This window comes from Etheostoma cragini, chromosome 7 (genome assembly GCF_013103735.1).
Source record: "Etheostoma cragini isolate CJK2018 chromosome 7, CSU_Ecrag_1.0, whole genome shotgun sequence".
Classification (NCBI taxonomy): domain Eukaryota; kingdom Metazoa; phylum Chordata; class Actinopteri; order Perciformes; family Percidae; genus Etheostoma; species Etheostoma cragini.
This window is the reverse complement of record NC_048413.1, coordinates 21,429,876-21,451,154: the sequence shown is the minus strand read 5'-3', so window position 1 is coordinate 21,451,154 and position 21,279 is coordinate 21,429,876. Positions and strand designations below refer to the sequence as shown.

Below are 21,279 nucleotides of genomic sequence, written 5' to 3'. Positions count from 1 at the left end.
CCAGCATAATCTGTTAATATTGGACCACACTCAGGACCAGTAACACCTACACTATTTTCCATTGCACTAATTTCAAGAAGAAATCCTAGAGGAATAAACTCAACCTTATTCTATACCCTAGAAACACAAATGAAATGGCTACAGGTTTTGAGTAAAGTAGAGCGCTGAAACACTGAATGCAAGCTGTCGCATGTCACATTAGTGAGGTGTTGACATTAAAGTTTTTAGCAAAGGGGTTATTACACCAACAAGATGATCAGCAGTAACGTTACATTTGGGCTACCCTTAATTAAATTGGTTTAATTATAATACAAAAACATTTCACAATTGATAAGATAAAGATTTGTGTAGTTTTTGGATCATTACTGATACCAATACTGAGAGTACGTTTAACTCAATATATTATTGGTAAACTAAGGGAAGTGGAACTAACTAATGGTTTTCCTTCTCAAAGTGTAAACTCACCACAGACTGAATCCAATAGCGTCTCCATGGTGCTAAGAATAGAAAACTTAGCCTAGACTATGGGTCAAAACATCTTCATGGGACCGTCTTTCTGGGTGCCTGAATCTCAGCAGGTAGTCTTATTAAATACCCCAACTCCTCTGGGAGGTGAAACATTAACAGATGAAACAAACAAATAGTGACAGTGGGTAAACACAGTGGTAGACGTTTTCTTAGTTATATGACTGGAAGGATGATGAGTTGACAGCAGTTTGCAATGGTCTCTGTGGACTGACGCACACCAGCACCACAGTGATTAACTTGTTGGTGGTGGAGAGGTGTGTGGAACTCCAGGGAAAATGTTTTATATGCAAAGAGAGGCTGACACGTAGGCTGACTCCATTTTGAGTATTTTCCCTGCCCATATACCCCGTCCCCAATGCACACAAACATTAATGTAAAAAACGCACATAACCCACAGCCAAGTAGACATACTCAAAGATAAAAGACTTACATGACCAATGTGCATTCAACAAAATGCATTATCTATTGAGCGCTAATGTTGAATTGTTAGTATACTGAGTATATGTTAATCTGACAGATCGCTTTAGACAGATGTAAAGAAAAAGACCTGTTTGTGGATGGAAGAGTGAGCCATGTGGAATGTCATTTGATTTGACGAGGACCCTCAGGAAAAGTAACTAGCACAAAGACAGTCAAGCTTGCTTTTATATCCATTTCCTTCATTTAGGTGGGGGGGCTGGGCTGAAGGAATGAAATACTTAGTTAATGGACGCAATGGAGTTAAATGAGATTACCTCGAGTCAGTGCCCCAGTGCATGGCATAGATTTTAGCCAGATGTCCCCTCAGTGTCCGTCTAGTGCGCATCTGAATTCGGCCAACAGGGTCAATGTTAGCAGTGATCTAGAGGAAATTAAAATGGGAGAAAAGTAACTTTTAGACTGCTATATACTGTATTTTTCTTTGCACTCTAGTAGTGCGATGTAGTGAGGTGGCATTTCTTTTACTAGTGATTTAAAAGGCACGATTAAAGATATGACTGACAAAAACATAAGAATGCAGACTTCCCATCGTGTACTCAGCATAAACATCACGCACATCTAAAGATCAAAGCCAATTTTAGCACATTTTATAATAGTTAAATTATAAATAATGGTGAGTGAAGTTCATGGTATAAACATTTCTTACCTGAGACAGGGTAGCATCCGCACACGCTTTCCTGGCATCCTGAAAGACAACAACCCAGTCAAATGCTGTTTTGGCCCATAAACATCAGAGAATTAACAGGATCTGGGTCGCAAACCTAAATACTTTGAGTACCAACCAATAAACCAAATTGTGTTGAAAGTGCACACAAAGTAATGAAAAAGTATGGGTTCAGTACAGGTAATAAAATGTATCCCTTGTATAACTCGTCTCTGTCTCAAAAGTGACTGTATGAAGTAGTTCAAAAGCAAGTGGGGCTCTGGAGCTCATTCACTACTAAACCAATGTGCTTTGTCAAAATGAATACATAATTGTGTTATCTCAGGGTAACTGCATCGTGGCAATAATAGTAACAATTAAAAACAAATAAATGTCATTATGCAACTATAGAGTAATACAAGTGACAAGAATGACAGCATTAAACGCTGTATCATAACAAGATAGATATAAATAGAATTAAATTACATTCTCATTAGGTTGCATATAACTTTTATGAAGTTAATGGGAACCATGTACCGGCTTTGGCAAACAGCTTAATGTTGCACAAATCATCAGTGAAATGTAATACAGTGGTTCATGATGATATATATCCCACTTCTGTCTTTGGCGGCTTGTTTACAACATCCTATGCAATGGCTTCAGCAAATTTGTTCATTTGAGCCAAAGACAATAATGTGTATTAAGATTAGAGGTGTGTCATGATATTAAAACGTCACCATCTTTTTCTTTGAGGTGAAACATCTCAAAATATCAGTACACAAGTACAGAGCAGCAGCCGTCTTGACAGAGTCTGGCTTTGAAATTAGCATAGAAGATCAGCCCCTTGGATCTCCGAAGTTGACGCTGAGTTAACCTTTGCAGAGCGGTAGCGGATTTGTAGTTGAAAAAAGCTGCCTGTAAAACCGTGCGTTAGAACATTTGAGTCTCTTTTTCTCATATTATATATATATATATATATATATATATATATATATATATATATATATATATATATATATATATATATATATATGTATCTCTCTCTCTCTCTCTTTCTACCTTTTTCTTTTCTTTTTAAAAATGAGTTGGAAAGCCAACAGCAAAACCTAACTTTACTTTTAACGATGTTAAACAAAGACAAACGTTCTCCCCTCGCCTTATAATGGTCATAAATCAATTCTAGAGTATCCATTTCCGTGTTCATTGCTGCAATGTACAAAATGCAGAGGAGTAGAAAAGCATCTGTCTTCACAGAGTGATGGTTATTAAACTGCAGGAGACGCAGTTTGTGCCCAAAGGTCTCAACTACTGCCAGAAAACCTGGACATGTTTATATTCCTGAAAAAGAACGTGACCATATCTCAGGCTGAGCAGTGTCATGCTTGAAGAATTTATTTTTGTCAGTCTGTTTGCACTTGCATTTTTGAGAGCATACTACTTTGATTATGGTTTGCAAAAACTTTTATTTATGTTTACTGTTTTCATTTTACATTTTTAAATTGAGGAAACTAAAGTAGTTTTAATTAGATGTTAGAAGCTCATGCTGCAGTTACTAGGTCTGTAGAGGTTAATTATACAGGAGAGAAGCCAGTTGTTTCAGTTTGTGGCGTAACCTTTCAAAGTGCTCCTTTTTCATTTTGTGACTTTTGATTGAATAAAAGACAAGATTGAAGCTTCCTTTAAAGTAGTGTCAAAATCTTGTCTCGTGCTCGTAAACCCAGTATCATGTATCGTCTCGTAAGCGGAGCGTCTCATCTCACCCTTAATCAGCATACTGCCGAGTATTAGAATACAATCTCCAAACACTTAGCGTAGACAGACCGGTGTTTTGAAGTACAACAGACAATTTTATCCAGCCGTCCAACTCTGAATGGCTGAAATGGATTTATTTGTGCTATGTCTATATAACGTCAAGAATGGGACGCCTCTTCTTAGTGAAAAATCTGCTTTCATCAACTCCGGTATGAAATACCTCTAAAGCACAGAACTTAAATGACAAAAGGTCATTCTGGATTTGTAAACTAACAGAACAAAATAAAATAAAAAATGGACTTACTCTGATCTGGTTCTTGAGCTGCTCAGCCTCCTGGCGTAGCTGATCCAGTTCACTCATTTTCCTCTGCTAATGGTGTGCTTCGCTCCGCCGCCTAGACTCTTGCCGATCTGGAGGAGACAAGAACTGTAATGTTCAACATGCATCACCACATACTGTTGGTAATACACAAAATGTAAAGTTAAGTAACTTGTAATGTTTTTTTACATGCAAAAACATTAGGCCTATGTGCTTCGTCTTATGTGATGAATTTATGGACATAGTTACATCAACAAAATGCAGCAGAGGATCAGATAGTGTCTCATAAATCCAATCAGTAAGGCCCAGACCAAATCGCAGGGAATCACAAAAACCCAATACTTTCTAGACAGCTCAAGACTTCCTTGCCAGCTTGAAACTGTTACCTAGCAACAAGCACTCAGCAGCTACTTTGGGCTTAAGATAACAATTTTGAGGATGATGTTTAATTTGTTCTCTCTCCCCTTACAAACAATAGCAACCCCCTTAGGCAAAGATTAGGCCACACTGAGCAACGGATAGCCATTCTTTAACAGCCAAGGCAAAAAGTAAAAATGTTTTTAAAACATCCACTCGGCCATAAGGAAACAAAACGTACCCCTGCCTGTCGGTGAAAAGAAGCAAGGATTAAGAGTCCAGATATCAAGAAAGCAGAGAGGCCGACCAAGAGACCAGCTTGGGTTTCTTTGCACTACTGGAACCCCAAGGTGCTCAGATGATGGGCAGGGACAAAGCTGCCAATGCTCTGGCCTCTGGACTCTTCTCCAATGTCATTTCTGTAATCCTGGGACACAGTTGATTCAGCTTCTCCAGCCAAATCCGGTTAAGACAAAACCTGCTGATGATCCTAAAAGCAGTGGCTATCCCGCTGACCCCAATCCTCTGGTTGACGCTCTTAGCACTGACCCTTTCACTTCTCATAAAAAGATAAATTGTACTAAAAAGACAACTAATATTGTTACAATTATTAACTGGTTTCCGGGCCTGTAGAAACGTTGGCCACTGATGGAAGACGGTGTAAGTGGCATCGTTACTGCTTTAGGTGTCTTTAAGTCTCAGCAAGTCAGCAGACCACAACAGATGTCCCTTGAAACCGTAAACTCTAAAATGATTTATAATTTCAGTGATTGCATACAGTGAAGTAAATAAGGAACTGTTCTCCATTGATGCTTTCTCCTCTTACTCATTTCAAAGACCAACTATCCTAACACTTTCATAAAACTAAATCTCTTTATAATATAGGAAACACTAAGTAACATAACTGTCCATCTGTCAAATACAAGCCAGCTACAGTACCATTTGCACTGCAAACACACCTTACCTCCCTGTTTCTCTGGGTTTCGATATAGGTCCTATAGGAGTGTTGAGACCTTCTGAATGAACACCCTATCCTTCAAATGCTTGACATCCCAGTAGCTACCTGTCACCTGATTGGCCAGCACTGCTAAATGGGTCTGCATCTAAGCAAGGCGCCTTAACCCCTAATCTTGGTGATAAAAACATCTCATGGTAATATCACGGGCTAATTCTTGTCTTCCCTGTACTAGCACACGGTGTAAATGGTAATGTTGGTCAACAAATTTCCAAACCTGAAAACACCAAACTAACACCTGAACATTTGTTAAAGTTGTATTATGCTAAAGATATGTTTCACGGTTGATGAAGTCTAGGTTAGGGTGATTCATATACACTGCAGTGTATAAATAACTCAACACACTCCTACAGCTGACAATTCTTCATTTGCGCCACATTATTACATACATTGCAGCTAAAATAACCTCTAAAGCCTCAAGTTTGTTTCAATTTTCTGTATTAAGACGCATCTTTTTAAAGTGGCGTTTAGTACCTAGTAATGTGATAGCACATTTTATTTTTTTCTTACTTTTCTCATTCATTATTGTATCTTTGTTATTGGTGTGTTGTTGTTTTAAATCTGTGGTTTTATCTGTTGTGAAGCACTTTGGTTCACCTATCTGTCGATGTAAGGTGCTCTATAAATAAAATACATTTACATTGTTGCCTGATTCCATGTTTTGCAAAGGGCCACAGATCCCACCCCTACTAATGTAATTTCTCCTGTTGTAGCGTTTTCCCATTGCGGAGAACTATGAGGGTGGAGTCTGCAGTGCTACACGTTGCTGACTGGTCACAATAGCCTTGTTGCTGCTACAACATGTAAACTGCATCCATTCAGTCTGCAAGCAATCACTGGCTGTCCTAGCTTCAAATGACAATACGGCAGAGAACACAATCAGTATATGGGTATATAGTATAATATATCAGGAGAAAATCAAATATCAAAATATATCTGACCAAATACCTCGATATCAATACTGCAACAATATCGAAATGTTGACTATTAGTGCTTTTAGATTTTTGATAAATAATTGTCAGTAATGTGACGTGGTGGGTAAAGGCAAATAATAGAACAGTTACAACAGTCTGGTATGTTCAGGAAATGACATAACTTTACTGTAATGCAGCCTTTAAAACCAGGAAAAGACAACGCTTATGCCATAATACGATATCCAAAATCTAAGTCAATATTTAGTCTCATATCTTGATATACTACCCAGTTCAAGGTTAATGTCTAATTGATGAAATCAAATCATAAATTAGGGCAGTAGTCTTTACTGTATTATTATTGGTATTTGAGGTGTGATTAAGAGGACTCTTTTTCCCTTGTGCTGCTGGTGGGAGAGTCGAAACCACTGGCAGGCAAACAGATAGAGCCTTGACTTCGCAGCCTTCTCATTCTGCTAGTTATTTTTAGAGAGGTGGTGGTGGGGGAGGAGGAGGAGGAGAAAGAGGAGGGAAGCAGACTTCACATTTTCCAGCCACTCCTATCAGCTCTGATATCTCGAGCACAACACAGTGACAAGGAGAGAGGAAGTGTAATTACACACACACACACACTCTCTTTAGGTGGCTGAATAAGATTCTAAATCAGTACATTTCTGTAGGGGTTTCTTTACACACAGCACGAGAAGAGAAAAAAAGGCAAGTTCACTTCTCTCAACACTTAATTTCACAGAGTGGATTGATACACAATGCTAACACTTTTAAATAGTAACTTAAAACAAATCTATCTAAAAATGTGATTTACAAAAAGATTAAAAACTATTTTGTTCATAGTTCTGAAACCATAAATGCGCAGTGTTGTAAAAAGGACAAGACTTTTTAGACATTGTATCTGCAATAGCATCACCCAACACATACTGTGGAGATCTAATAATTGAGGACACTTTTAATCTCCAATGTTAAAAAAATATAATAAATACTTGACAAAATAAATGTTGTATAAAATACAAAACATAGGTCAGCAGGTGTAAAGAGACATAAAACCACAGGATGGTCTAGTGGGGTTAACAACTAGATTTTTGGGGTAGACTCCACCCTGATGACATAAGGAGTGGGGTAAGCAGTGAGGTGTTCTGGTGCACAAGAGGATAGAGGCAAGCTAGAGGACAGAGCCAGATTAAACTAATGAGAGTGAACAAGCAGAGGACAACTGGTAGGGGAGCTGCAAATTAACCCCTTGGTGAACGGGCGCAAGGCTCGGTAAGATTCCCAGCATTAAAGACTAAACAGAGCAGACCTAAAATTACTTGGCCTTTCCAAAAAAATGGCTTTTCTCATCTGGTTTTCAGCCAAATACTCTACAAATAAGCATACAGTACAAAAGACTGTACACTGGAGTCACAAGGAGTCAACACAGAAACAGCTACCAAATATTTTAGCATTATTTTAATAATCACCTAGACTGATGTGACATGGTTGATGAGCAAAGCAAACAATATCAAATGTTAATTGCCAGTGACGGGGTTTTTACTAGTAAACTTCCCCTTGGAGTAATGTTCTTTTTCCACTCATTGCATCATATTTTTAGATTAGACCCACACTCAGAAATGTTGTCATACCATATATATCCTGACATACTAGTCCTCATTAATTTGTCTCATTGTGGAGGCCAGAGCAAGCAGGCTAAATCTTCTGTTAAGTCCATATCTTTTTAACAATTAACCTATTATGAAATAGATGTAATCGCATTGAAGCATGTGTCCATTTTAAGCAAACAGGGAAAAACACACAAGTGCACATCTACCAACGGTAAACATTTAAAAACACCTTCATAGTAAAACATTTAGTGACATTTGCTGACACGCTAATCTGGATGCTAAATTCTTTTGCTATTCCAGTGTTTCCAACAGGATTTGTGAGACTAAAGAGCTCAACAGTGACCGCCTACTTTTGTAAGAACTCTGGTTCCGGAAGTGTTTCTCCCATTCAGATGTTTCACTGATAAAAAAAAGGTGAAAAGGGAAGGTGTAAAAAACCCTATACAGAACCTGTCGTTTCTATGGTAACATCAAGTTGAACCAGTCAGAGACATTGCTATTACACTTAGGATTGTGGGTACTGTAGTCTTTTCTCCATAAGAACGCAGAAAAAAGGTTGATAATGACATGTCTATACAATCTATAGCTAGGAAAACAAGGCAGAGTTAAACCCAATTCACAATTGTTCAAAACACAAAATCGACTAGAACATACATTTGAACAATCAAAGAAATAAAGTAAAATGGTAACCTGGGTTGTCTTTAACTTGTTTTATTTAAATATTCATTAGGAATAACCTAATCCAGAAAATGTTTCGGAGCAAGGGCCTCAACGTAAGCATGAGGGCTATAACGATATAAGATACGAAACCAAAAGCGCGAACCAACTCCACAAGCGCTGTGTGAAGGCAGAATCGTGACAAACCCCTTCCAACTCCCAGAGTTATCCTTCCTTTCCAGATCACATCGCAAGTTGCGCTGTTAAGCTCCGTAACACATGAAAGCATATTGATAATGACCGGCGAGTTAAATTGGCAAACTGAGAGTAGGCTATACCAGGCAGACACACTGCTGACAACCTGCAGGTGGAAGCGGTGAGGCTAGGTTCGGACACAGACACACACACACACCAGGTCACTGTGGACTCCTGTCAGTCCTGCAAGCTGTTAAAAATATCTTCAAAGAATCAAGGTTTGTATCGAATCGTGGGTCAAAAATTGTGATATGAACCGAATCATGGTTTGGTGTATCGTTACAGCCCTAGTAACCATAGAAACAATCAACAGTTAAGTGAGGTTAAAACTCTAAAACCGATAAGAGTTTGTGAACTAAGGAGCTCAAAAAATCAAACAAATTGTAACAAGAAGTTTGAACAGATTCACTTTGACTGATCCGCTTTGGTTTTAAGATAAGGTTGTCCTTAAGTGCGTGTTTCTGCTTGGTGTAATCATTCGCTTAATATTTTTCTCTATTGCCAAGTTGTAAGGGAAGATGCACAGCCATGTAGTATTCCAAAGGTGAGAAGGTGATGGTGAATAATTTACACCCTCCTGCTTGGATACCAGCTGCCCAACCCCTTGCCTTCATGAGGGCTGCATCCCGTCTCCCTGGTCTAATGTTTCCTGCTAACTAGCATATCTGTGGGATCTTATGTTCTAGTACTTTAGAGTTCAATTTAAATTGTGGTTGATTTGCCGCTCCTAGAAACATACAGTATGTGTTACAACAGGGTATGGAGGGGACTGGTTTCGGTCAGTGGCGAGGGCAGTGCCTCGGCTACTGCTGATCTGTGCCAGCAGGCAGCCTACACCTTACCACGAACACATAGCCTCTCTAAGCAGGCGTTTCCTTGTTAAGGGTGTTTCCCTAGCTGTGCTTGTCTCTCTCTTCCCTTTGTCAAAACATTCAGCGGATGTGGCGACAGCACACACACTTCACAAATACACTTGCTCTGTGGTTTCTGCTACAACCATTGCACTTGGCAGTGTCCATCCAGGCTTTTAACCAGGCTATGCAATCAGCTGCGTTACAATAACAGGTTACATAGGACATCCTGACAGTGGGCTAATGCTAACTGACAAATGTAGGGATGAAATCAGAGAGAAGGATGGAGGACCAGCAGGAGGTGCTGTGTGTAGTGCTGCAACACCAGAGGACAGGCTGGCACTTCACTCAAAATTAGGTCAGTCTGACATAGATTATGCTTAATCCATGCTGTTAAATATTCAAGACTGATTAAATGCAAGAAGCCAGGAATAAGTCAATGAGTATACTGAGGGAAAATGCCATGCGACAAGTCACTTTGCTGAGTGTCCTTTGCCGAATGAAAGAGGGAACCAATAGGTATGTAACAGTAACCTCTATTAATTTGGTGAGCAATTCTTGGAGGAGGGGCTGGTCCACCTTAATGTTCAGTCCACCTTAAAAGCCAAAGTTAACTTCGGAGCCAACATCCTTCACTTTAATCAGCAAGTGGCAAGCAGGACATGGGGATTTGGCGTTGGAATCTCACAGCTACAATGTTACCGTTTACTTCTTACTTAAAGGAACCCGCCACCATTTGTTGAAATAAAACTTATCATGGCCTCGCCTAGCTGTAGATAGGTGGCCCGCAGTGTAGCGTAGTGAATAAAATCATACTGCCGTTTAGCGTGTTGTTAGTAAAAAGTGAGCCCCAATTTCTGGAAATCATCCAGTCTTAATCTGCATAGCTATTTGTGAATAGTGTTTTCTGTTGGAGATGGTAAGTCCCTTTGGGTAGACTTTGGGCTTCTTCACTTTGTAAACCCATTTCATACACAAAAAGATATAACACAGTAAAGGAAAGGAAAAACGCATAATATGAGCACTAGGGCTGTAATCTCCCAGTCGACTAGTCGATTTATTGGTCGATACGTTCTGGCTCGACCCAAATTCTGATTGGTCGATTTTTTGCTGTGTTATTTCATCCAGTGGAAGCAAAGACCATTACTGTTTATGGGTGGAAAGCATTAATTGTTAATGGGGGTTGTTTTCAGAGCTCCCCTGTTGAACAGGTAACTGTCTGTCTTCAGAACACCCCCCTTGTTTTTGATTAGCCCGACCCACTGGGGACAGATTGAAGAAAGAACTAGAATGCCTTGTTTCAGTGGTTTGCTGAATATTTCTTTAATTGTGAGTGTTTCATTTACAGTCAGTCCGCCTCTACCGTGTCAAAGACATCCGCAGTGTGGCAGCATTTTACAAAAATAGATGCCGGAAAAAAGTTGAATGCAAAGTTTGCAAGCAACAGTTTGCATATTGACTACAAAGATGGCATATCACCTAAAAACGGTAAGCTAACTTTTCTGCGTTAGGTCTCCCTGTCTGTTTTGAGCAGGCTACATGAACATTTCAGAATTGGCATATTTCATAGTCTAATGATAGTTTTATAACTACCAGCGCACCCTCCCCCATTACAGTAGCGTTCCCCAGACCCCGCTGGATGTTAAGCCTCTATCATCCTAACGCGATAATAATATCACGGAAGGAACTGTTGACTTTATTGCTCAGGATACGAGGCCCATTGCTGTTGTGGAGGGCTGAGGTATTAAGAACTTGTTAATATACAGCGCCAGCATGCCACACCATCTCGCAAAATGTGAGGCACTCAAAGAGAAAGTTTCAGAGTTAATACAACACAGCGAGGCACTGAGCTTGACCACAGATATGTTTAAATATACATTAAAGTGGACGTGCCTTTTTTGTTTAAGAGTAAAAGCTTTAAATTAATAGTGTATTCATGTCTGAGCCGCGAAGCCAAGCTCCATGTTCAGCCGCTAAGTGCGAGGACGTGCACAGAGCGCTGATGCAGCGCTGTCAGAGCCGACAGACGAGTGGCATTTCAGTGCAAAATAATTAGGTCAAAAACGATTTATTATACTGCAAATAGCCTACAAGCACAAGTTTTGCGGGACAGTACAGTTAATTAATCTTTCGTTTTTCGGCCCCTCCCGTCGATTTTTTGTCTAAATTTTCACGACTTCAGTTGACCAAGATTTTCAATGGTTGATTACAGCCCTAATGAGCACTTTAAAAGGTAGTTTGCTACTTGTATAACACATTTTAAAAAAATACTTTTTTAAAATTCTCAGATGCTTGGGCACGGCAGAACATTTATCGACAGTGATCTGTCCTTTAACACTCTACTGTACATGTGCCTGGTGTCATTTAGAGGTAAACATCCAACTTTTATATCATAACAGGAGTTATCTCAGGCCAATTACCAGATAGGGTAGGTCTAGACCATACTCTTTAATTTACAAAGATTTATGGCACAAGATGTCTGAGAAACAAATACAAATCTGAAAGTAACAAAGTCTTATCCTTGAGGATTCATGATGCGAATATGCACATCAAAAATTTACTGGATCTCATTCTGGCTTAAACAAGCTATGAAAAGCTGTTTTATGTGCCTTTTTCAAATGTCAATTTATAGCTAAATGGTCACACACATTGTACCTAGGTCAAAGCCAGAATAGTAAAGTGGCAGCTGGCTCTAAAACACTATTCCTGGTTTACAAAGGGAATGCACTTTCAGGTCTTGATGCAAGTGGAATGGCTTTTATAAAAAGCACTCTGTCTGGAGAGAAGCCATCTCATTTCTTCTTCTCTCAATTCATCTAACCAACCAACCAACCAACCAACAATCCATTCATTCATCCATCCAGTGGAAAAAAACACACTGCAATATTTAAAAGCCCTGTGTACTCTCACTTCAGTTAGGCAAATCTCATATAGTGCTCAGCCCCTCGTCTATCCAGTAGTGAATCCTAACCATTGACTAGCTCTAACTACCAAACTGGCAACATTATGATCACTCAAAGTAACGTCAATGATAACAGCTAGCAGTTTAAAATCAGTAAGCTGCTCTTATCCCTTTGTGATGAATCCTGTTGGCTGATGGATGCAATCCATTGCTGAGGTGGAACAAACCTCTACATTTGTGCTCTTCGTTTAAAAAAATAAATTAAAACTTCAGGCTGGGGATGGAGAGATTATGTTCAAATTCTGCTCCAAAACCTTACTGTAACCCTACTTAGGCCAAATGTGCACTTTGAAGTTGGATGAAAAATACAACAATCAGATGATATTGGCATTGGCAGTTACTTCATATGACTGATGGCAATATATAATCCCTGGTAGAAATTTAATTTACGTCAGTTTTAATTTTCTGTGTTTAAAGATATCCAATTTGTTGTGCTGCAAAACAGAGGCAAAATGATACTTTAAGTGCATGCGCTTTTTTGTTTGGTTGTTGGGTGAGGGTCTAAGTGCTGTAGGGAAGTGATGCATGGTAAATATAGCTGAAACACAACCAGGTCACAAAGAAAGCATGAACAAGGGGGTTGATGATGCAGTAGGAGAAGACAGAAGGCAATAGCTCCTGGACATTTCTTAAAAGCTCTGCTCAATCTTAGTCACTTTGTCATTCTCTCCAACACACTTTCTACAGCTTGGTGTTCTTCCACAAAACAGGAAGCAACTACAGCGGTGTGGAGAAGGAAGGGGATCTTTACTATCCTGATATTGGGTAGAATTGTAGTTATATGCATTTAGAGCTTAGAAATGAGATACGGTCATAAGTGGTCACTCAAGACGCCAGTATGAACTGACATATAAAGCTGTCCACTTGTGATCGAATCACCAAAGACGCCTAAGAGACTGCCCTGACAATGCAAAGTGTGCTTGTTAGCACTGTGCCGTGTAGTAATGGTCACACCTCCTAATGTTATACAGCAGGCAATGAGCAAAGGTTGACAAACTGTGGATTATGCCTTTAAACACTGTCCTAAGAATAGGTTTGATTTCAAATCCTTATGGGTCTTAAGAAGAATGGCTGAACTGAAAAGGAATAGCCTCGGGCCCCATAACCCATTTTGCTCCATTAAAAGTGGAGCAAAATCCTGGGGCGTCAAATGAGTATGATAAACTGACACTGTTCTGATCAGGTTGTTCCACTGAATTGGGTTCAAAATTCTTTTTTTGACAGAAAAATGAAAAAGGACATTTCAGCTAGTTTCTTACTTGAAGAAGCTGCCTTTACCTTTTCCCTGAATAGTTTTGGATGGAATGTGGTGCCTTCCATTCTGAGGTAAACAGAGTGGAATCGTACCAGAAAGATGGTTTCATTATTTAGTTATTTGAGGCAAGTCAACATTTGGCCACTGAAACTTACATTTGCTTTAGGTTGTGCAAGAAAACAAGAAAGAAAAAAAATCTGTTATGTTCTTTACAAAAGAAAATACTATCAAATCACAATACTTCTAAAATCGCGATAAACAAAAACCGCAACACAAATGGCAACCATGTATTGTGAAAAACTTAAGTAGGCACCAAAGCATATCGTCCCTGCCCTACTTGACATATTTTCATTTGAGGTGATATCATTTCAGTCATAGATCAGGAGGGGTAAAGGGCTGGCTTTAGAAAAAAAACTTCATAGGATACACTGGATTCGTGAGACAAAAACCTTTCTACACCAGCGAGCTTAGAGCCAGGGATCTAAGAGTATGGCGAAATCCTTTGCCTGAACAACCGTCACAAAAAGCTAAAATCTTGAGAAAAACTTTGTACAGTTTATTACACAAGGCAAAGCTACTTTGCTTCAGTAATTGAAAGTATGCTGATCAATGCAATACTAACTCCTCTTTTTTTTCCTCTATTAAGCTTAAGGTTGTAGGTATGTTGGTGACTGTAACTGTAATGTAAGTATGAATGGTATATGTCAGGGTTAAACAATAAGGGTTGTCTGGTGGCCCCGGGGAAGTAAAACAACATGCTAGGTAGGGCGGTTTATATATTTATTTATTTTAAAAGGTACTGTATATAAATATATTTTTAAACTAGATTCAGAATAAGACAATACTGTTAATATTGATATGGCTTCTGTAAAGCTGTGTCTGTTTGCATATCTCCTCTCACATTCTCTGGGCTACCCCGCCCCCACTCACTCACACGCTCTCCTACAACGTGCAACACATTTGCATACAGTGTTAATCCAGAACAAAAATATTCAACCTGGCTAGCAGAACAGATTGCCTGCATTTTTAATTTGACATGACAAATATATTTAAGACCTATTCAATCTGAATTTAAGACAATTTAATACATTTTAAGGCCTTATTTTTAGGAAAAGTGATTTAGGACTTTTTAAGGACCCGAGGCCACCCTGATGTTATAAATTTGGACAACCAAAAGCTAATGCATGGTTGCCACGCCGACAACTACTTTAAAAATTACCTTTGAAACTTGTAATTGTTAAAAAAAAATTGCCAACAGCTGTATACTTTGGTACGCATTGCACCAATGTTTCCGCTAGTAATGTTCTGCTGTGGCGGCCGCAACGACTGAAAAACCCCAGCAATAAATATGGCTAAAAAGAAAGAACAGTAGTTACTGAAAATGTTGTTCATACACTTTACCACTAAACCAGAGTATTGTACAGTATGAATTGGCTTCATGATCAAACATGTTTTTGTATCACACTTCAGTCCATCCCATGCTCCCTCTCTTATCTATAAGCCTTTCTCTGTCTTTTAATCAGCAGTGCTGCATATATGCACTCATTAAAGTTAATTTGACTGGCAAAACAGTTACACAATAATCCTTACATTACACAATAATAAAAGAGTAGATACTAAAGCTGTGTCTACATTTTTTTAGCCGCTTTACCACGGAAACCACACACACACACCACACTCTCTTGTCGGGAACGACCCGCCCTACTTTGCATCTAATTGGCTAGAACTCATTTCATTGGTAGGTGGAAGTTTGATGATTGGTTAAACCTAGCGCATAAAAAAAAACAAAAAAAAACATGTGGACTTTTACATTTATTTTTCTAAAATAGTCATATCCCAAAAATCCGGCACCAGGCCAGAATACTTTAAGCTCTGCGTTAAGAGTTGCGTTCCTCGCATATGATTGGTAGGTGAAAGCAATTGACTCGAAAATATAAAACCGCACCTAAGTTCCCAAATTTATTTATTTTTCTTCACAAGTGCACGCTGGAGAAAACTTTTAAGCCTTGAATCAGTCTGTTATTGTGTAACTGAAGGAGCATTCTCAGAAAAGGCCTTGATTCAATTTAGGGTATTTATTTTCAATATTTTCCATTCAGCCAAATAATGCAGAGACAAGATTTTTGTCCATATTGGCCGACCCAACATTGGACAAGTAAATAGAATAACCCACTTGGCCGTTAGGGGGAAAAACATTTTTTGGAGTCTGCTCCACTGAACTAAAACAAGCGGCCAGCCACTCTCTCTCCTCTTTGAGGGTGAGTAACTTGAACAGTGACATGAGTTCATTACTTGCCAATCCAAATAAACAACAGTATCGAGTACAGCATTTTCTACATAGCCAGAGTGACAAACAGTGACAAAAGCTTTGACCGCAAAACAGTTGCATTAGCATGTACTCACATTTACAAACAAAATACATTCAAAGGTGGCTCATTGGCCACCGTTAGAGAATCCAGGCACACAAATACTGGCATATTGTCAATAACAAAAAAAAAAATCAGTAAGGCTCGATTAGGGGCAATATATCAATATCGTTATATGAGGCCGGATGTTGTCTTAAAATTAAAAGTTGCCTTTTCATAGTTTTATAGACTACATTACAGTAATATTTTCTGAACCTACTAGACTGTTTTTGCTTTTCCTGTATTTGCCGCTACCCACCTAGTCATTATATCCACAATATTGATGATTCTTTATCAAAAACCTCTTGTGTAAATATTTTGTGAAGGCGCCAATAGTTGACTCCACGATATCGGCACAATATTGATATTGAGGTATTTGGTCAAAACATATCGTGATATTTGATTGTCTCCATAACGCCCTGCTCTCTGCTCCATCATAGGACTCTGACCTGTTGATCATTTCTTATCTGCAGCTTGCACTCATTTATACAGGTCAGACAACACTGGGGCTGAAAAATATTGTGTTTAAGCATCGACATCGCGACGTGCACATGCGCAATGGTCACATCGCAGGACGTTGCAAGCTAAGGTTAGCCAACTAACACCAGCTGGCTGGCTTGCTGGTTCCGCAGTGATTTTGTGCTGCATTGGTTACAGAGAATGAGCTGAACAGCAGGCTTGGTCTAACGTTAGTGGTCCGCTGCCGTTGTCCCGGATTGTGGGCGGAAAATGTATTTGTTTCCAATCGGTAACGTTTTTATAGACGTAGCGAGTGGCACATAACAAAGTAACATGGCCTATTCTTTTTGTTTTGACAAACAAAAAAATCCACTTGTCCTTGACAAGTGGGCAAGCCTTGATTTGAGCCCTGCACATGAAGGCACATTTAAGCGGAGCTCAAGCACTTTAACTTCATGCTTTAATCCGGTATTCTCTATGACATAATGTGCTGTCATATATACACAGCGATACGGTATGAATCTGCAGCGGGCGGCTGCCTGAACGCAGTGGGAAGAACAACGTGCCTTCCCTTCAGTTTTTGTCTCATTTTAACTCTCACATTCAGGGGATGCTATTGTAACTGAATTGTTAGTTTAAAGTATCACTGCTGACTTGAATGTGTTAATGGAATTTGCAATCTCAGGATTATTAGCAGCCATCCTGAAAGCTCCCACAGCAGCCAAAATACTTTGTTATTGATAGTGGTCCTTATTATTATTTCCTGTTACCTTCTTCATATATTTTTGCCAAATAAGTGCTTTGTTGTATGTATAGCACCAATGCAGATCGGTGTATTTGAATTGCTTTTTAAACTTTACAGATAAAGATTGTTATTCCCATCATTCATCTAAAGTTCTGACACACCAAGCCAACGGCCAGGGGTCAGTGGCGACGACGACAGATTGTGGTGTCGCCTCGTCTGCACTCGTCACCTTTGTGTCGACTAAAAAAATTCCTGGAACACAGCAAAAACTACACCTGATTGCCAAGTACCATGTACAGTACATTCTGCGCCTGTGTGAGAGGAAAAACCTCTCCATACCAGCAGGCGGCAGTGATCTTAGTCACTGAACAAGGGACATCTGATAACGTTGCTATGATACCCAAAACATACAGCGTTTGGTCGAACTGAACAGAGCCTACGGTCTCTCGGTTTCACTCCCCGCCGGTGTTGGGTATCGGTAGATGTTTAGAAATATTAATAAAGTTATGAACTCAACCAAATTGACCATCAAAACGAGGCACCACCCCAGAAACTGGGACAACCAACCATATGAATATGACAACAGACAATCAGACGAAAAAAGGGCGATAAAGGTTAAAGGGACACACTACAAAAAACTAGGCAGACAGTTGGTCGCCATCGGCCCAACTAGCACCGGCTGCCACGTTTGACTTGGTGAATCAGGGGCTTAAGACACAAAAACGTAGGAAATTAGGGTCCAGGTTGAGAAGAAAAAAAAAAGGTTGGTAGCTAGTCGTTAAGCCTTCCTGTAAGCTGGATGTGAAATTTCGGTGAACTTTACCTTCAGCTGGACACAACTGAATGTGTGTGCCACCTCAATGCTAGCTGCTATGGGTGATGTCTGATGATAGAGGACATAACATCAATGGGACTGACAGTGGAGTTTAATTGATTGGTTAGTGAAACATTCCATGATGTGGTGTACTTACTAGACAGGGTGTATTGTTACTAGAAATAGCAGCCACTGGCTATTGTAGAAGAATTAAACAGACAGACCTAGCTAAAGGAAAACAAATATCTGACATATTTCAGTATAAACTGGTCTGTAATACAACTCTGAACAACAGGGCTCAAGCCAAACAGACAATTTTCTGCAAATGTCTGAAAACAATTAAGAAATCCATGTTGAAAAGAAATAAAAGGCAATCCCATACATTAACTAAGGTATTTTGTGCTTGGCACAGCTGAACAACCAGCTTTTAAATACAGATAACTGAATGAGTTAAATTAAAAAAGGAAGCGAAGGTCAGGCTAGCCCAGAGCCAAAAGCATGACTTTTTATAAAACATAAAATACACTTCTTTGATTGCATTAATAATCACACCCCTCCCCCCATGCTTTCTCTTTAAGCTTCCAAGAGAGGAACAAGTGTGTGTGAAAAGTCATATGACAGTTAGTCCACTGTTTTGCTCAAGTGACTATGGTCTGTCTTGCTCAAAGAGAAAGAAAACTCAACAACATTAGCTGGCTTTCCTTGCCATCTCCGGATTCAGGTTTGGTCACATTGTTCCTGTGGCAGTGAAAGGTAAAGGCTACAATGTAAATAGACATACAAACTGTCTCTATTCAAAGCAGAGCAGGCATTGAGGTGCACATGCAAAGCACTGCTAGGGCTTGTGATGGGCTTTCAGCAGGGTAACAGTATCTAAGTGGAGTGACAGGCTTGTGTGTATGGGTCACTAAGCTGCACTGGTGACACTTACTTTAACTATTCAAAACAGTGGCCAAGAACATTTGGCCAGTGGTGACAAGCTATGTATGCATGACAGCACAGTCAAACACACTGGGAAAACTTTTTGCAGCACACTTTGAAAACTATTTCACTGTGCGCTGGGTTTTCACAGACAGCTTCAATAAAAAAGGACAGAGCGGTTACATTTTTTCCCCATTAGAACAGATGTATGGAGCCCCTGATTAGCTCACTTGGTAGAGCGCTGTTCCATACGTAGAGATTTACTCCACAACACGGTGGCCCCAGGTTCAACTCCGACCTGCAGCCCATTGCTGCATGTCATTTCCCTTCTCTTTCCCCTTTCAAGTCTAAGCTGTCCTAAACAAATAAAGGCCTAAAATGTCCCCAAAAAATAACTACTAACTAACAGATGTATGATCAAAGTCCAGTGACATTGGCGTATTAGACCACTTTTTTGCGAATTAAAAAGTATCCTACATCAGAAACTAGTGTAAACGGCGTCACATCGCTGATATTCAAATTGGATAGCAAGCGGTGTTGGCCAGTAGCATTACTAATTTAACCACGTGGGTTATGTCATGTTTCATGTATTAACATTGCCGTTTAAAACCTTTTCCAGGTTGGTGGGGGTGCATATCACTGAAAAACAACATTAAAAGTTATAGTAAATATCCCTCACTGTTTTCTTTTGTATCTAAACTGTGTGTAAAATGAGGTGACATTTAATCACCCTAGACCCTAGGGTATAGTCTATTTGCTGGATTGTTCTGAGGTAACTGTCGGTAGCTAATGTTGGCAAATAAGCCCACTGATATTTTGGCACAATGTTTATCACCGTAGTGGTCATAGTGAGAGAAAGAGAAAATGTAATGTGAGATGCACATTGCAAAAAGTGCTATGTATCTGGAATAGTCGATTAGCCGTGCGTGATATCTGTAAAGCTGAACAGACTCACAGGAGTAACATTAGGCTAAAACAGATTTCATTCTGATTAAAATCTCCCCCAACATAAAATAAACATGTACTAGGATCTCCAGTAAATGGCTGCCCACTGCTCCCTTGAGGGATAGGTTAACTGCAGAGAAGGAATTTTACTACATGTATGTGACAATTGAGTACCTTTCCACTAGCCTGATGTCATCATACTCAGATTCTAGTAAGAATAGGAGTCTGGTCAACCGAACTCAACTGCTAGGTACTGCTGAAATTTGCTACTAGCCAATAGCCCCGGCAATTTGGAAAATGCTAGTGACATCCATGTTACAGGCTTTACAGCATACGTACATCCCTCGGCTGGATCACAACATAATACCATGGATGAATTATTAGAACACATGGTGTATTACATCCATTAGCTTTATCCATTATTACAGCTACAGGTCTTCGGGAGAACCGTTATAGGAGTATGCACAGTGCAGGGAGACGTGGGCGGGCACAGTCCCGAGGGTCTCCCGGGGTTACTGCTGATCATCTGTCCATCATTGTATGAAACCCGCCCTGACAATTTGACCGATGCTTATAGCTCTTGTTCGAGCATAGTTGCTCCACAACGGATCAAGTCAAGACCAAAGTTCCGACCTCAAATGTTGTGGGCGGGGTTAGGTTCGGCTGGCATTCAGGATAGTGAAACACCAACACACAGCTGCAATTACACCATCTTTAGTCCCAAATTTGCCAATACAGTAAATGTGCAACACACCCAGGTGAAACAGTTTCAGTTGTGTTCTGCAACAAGCTTAGTGAGTGAAGAGGCAAAATGGTTTATATTGCCCAACTACAATACATCAGACCTTAGAGTGGAGTAATAGGAGCCATAATAAAGAGGTTTCCACTAATGGTCCATTTAAATTTAGATAGGCCAACAAGTATAAGCAAGCTGATGAAGACACCATTGTGGATGAAGACATCTATGTTTTTAAGAGCACATTTATTAGCAGACATGCCGTTCTGGGTATTTTGTCTGCAATTCTTGCACCACAATGAAGGAATAAGGAACCAGGAAAATAGAAGTTGACAGCAAACCACTGAATGCGGTAGAAACAATTACTCAGTAAGAAAATTTGAACATTTGATCATGGATGTATTAAGAGAACTGACAGTGTGTGACCCAAAGCCCTGTTCATTCATGGAGCTAAAGAAATACCCAGATCTTTCACTCTGCTTCCACAGTTTGAGTTGTTGAAGCCGCACGCAATACATCAACGATTAGTCACAGCAGCTGTTTAGCAGGCATTACGTCTGATGCACTGCTAGCTCTATATATATATACACTCACCGGCCACTTTATTAGGTACCCCATGCTAGTAACGGGTTGGACCCCCTTTTGCCTTCAGA

General features: G+C 39.7%; 1 protein-coding gene across 4 annotated transcripts in view; it reads right to left on the bottom strand.

Moving 5' to 3' along the window:
* Positions 1-21,279, bottom strand: part of gnb1a (guanine nucleotide binding protein (G protein), beta polypeptide 1a) — a 37,496-nt gene that overhangs the window by 10,342 nt on the left and 5,875 nt on the right. The window contains exons 1-4 of one of the 4 annotated variants that reach the window (XM_034876593.1): positions 5,044-5,209; positions 3,708-3,814; positions 1,655-1,693; positions 1,263-1,369 (exon numbers count right to left, since the gene is read on the bottom strand). In XM_034876593.1, the coding sequence (XP_034732484.1) occupies positions 1,263-1,369; positions 1,655-1,693; positions 3,708-3,764 (203 nt within the window). In that variant the 5' untranslated portion in view covers positions 3,765-3,814; positions 5,044-5,209. Of the gene's footprint in view, positions 1-1,262; positions 1,370-1,654; positions 1,694-3,707; positions 3,815-4,320; positions 4,550-5,038; positions 5,210-21,279 lie in introns of those variants that run through there. The other 3 variants (XM_034876595.1, XM_034876594.1, XM_034876592.1) reach the window with 3 other exon arrangements.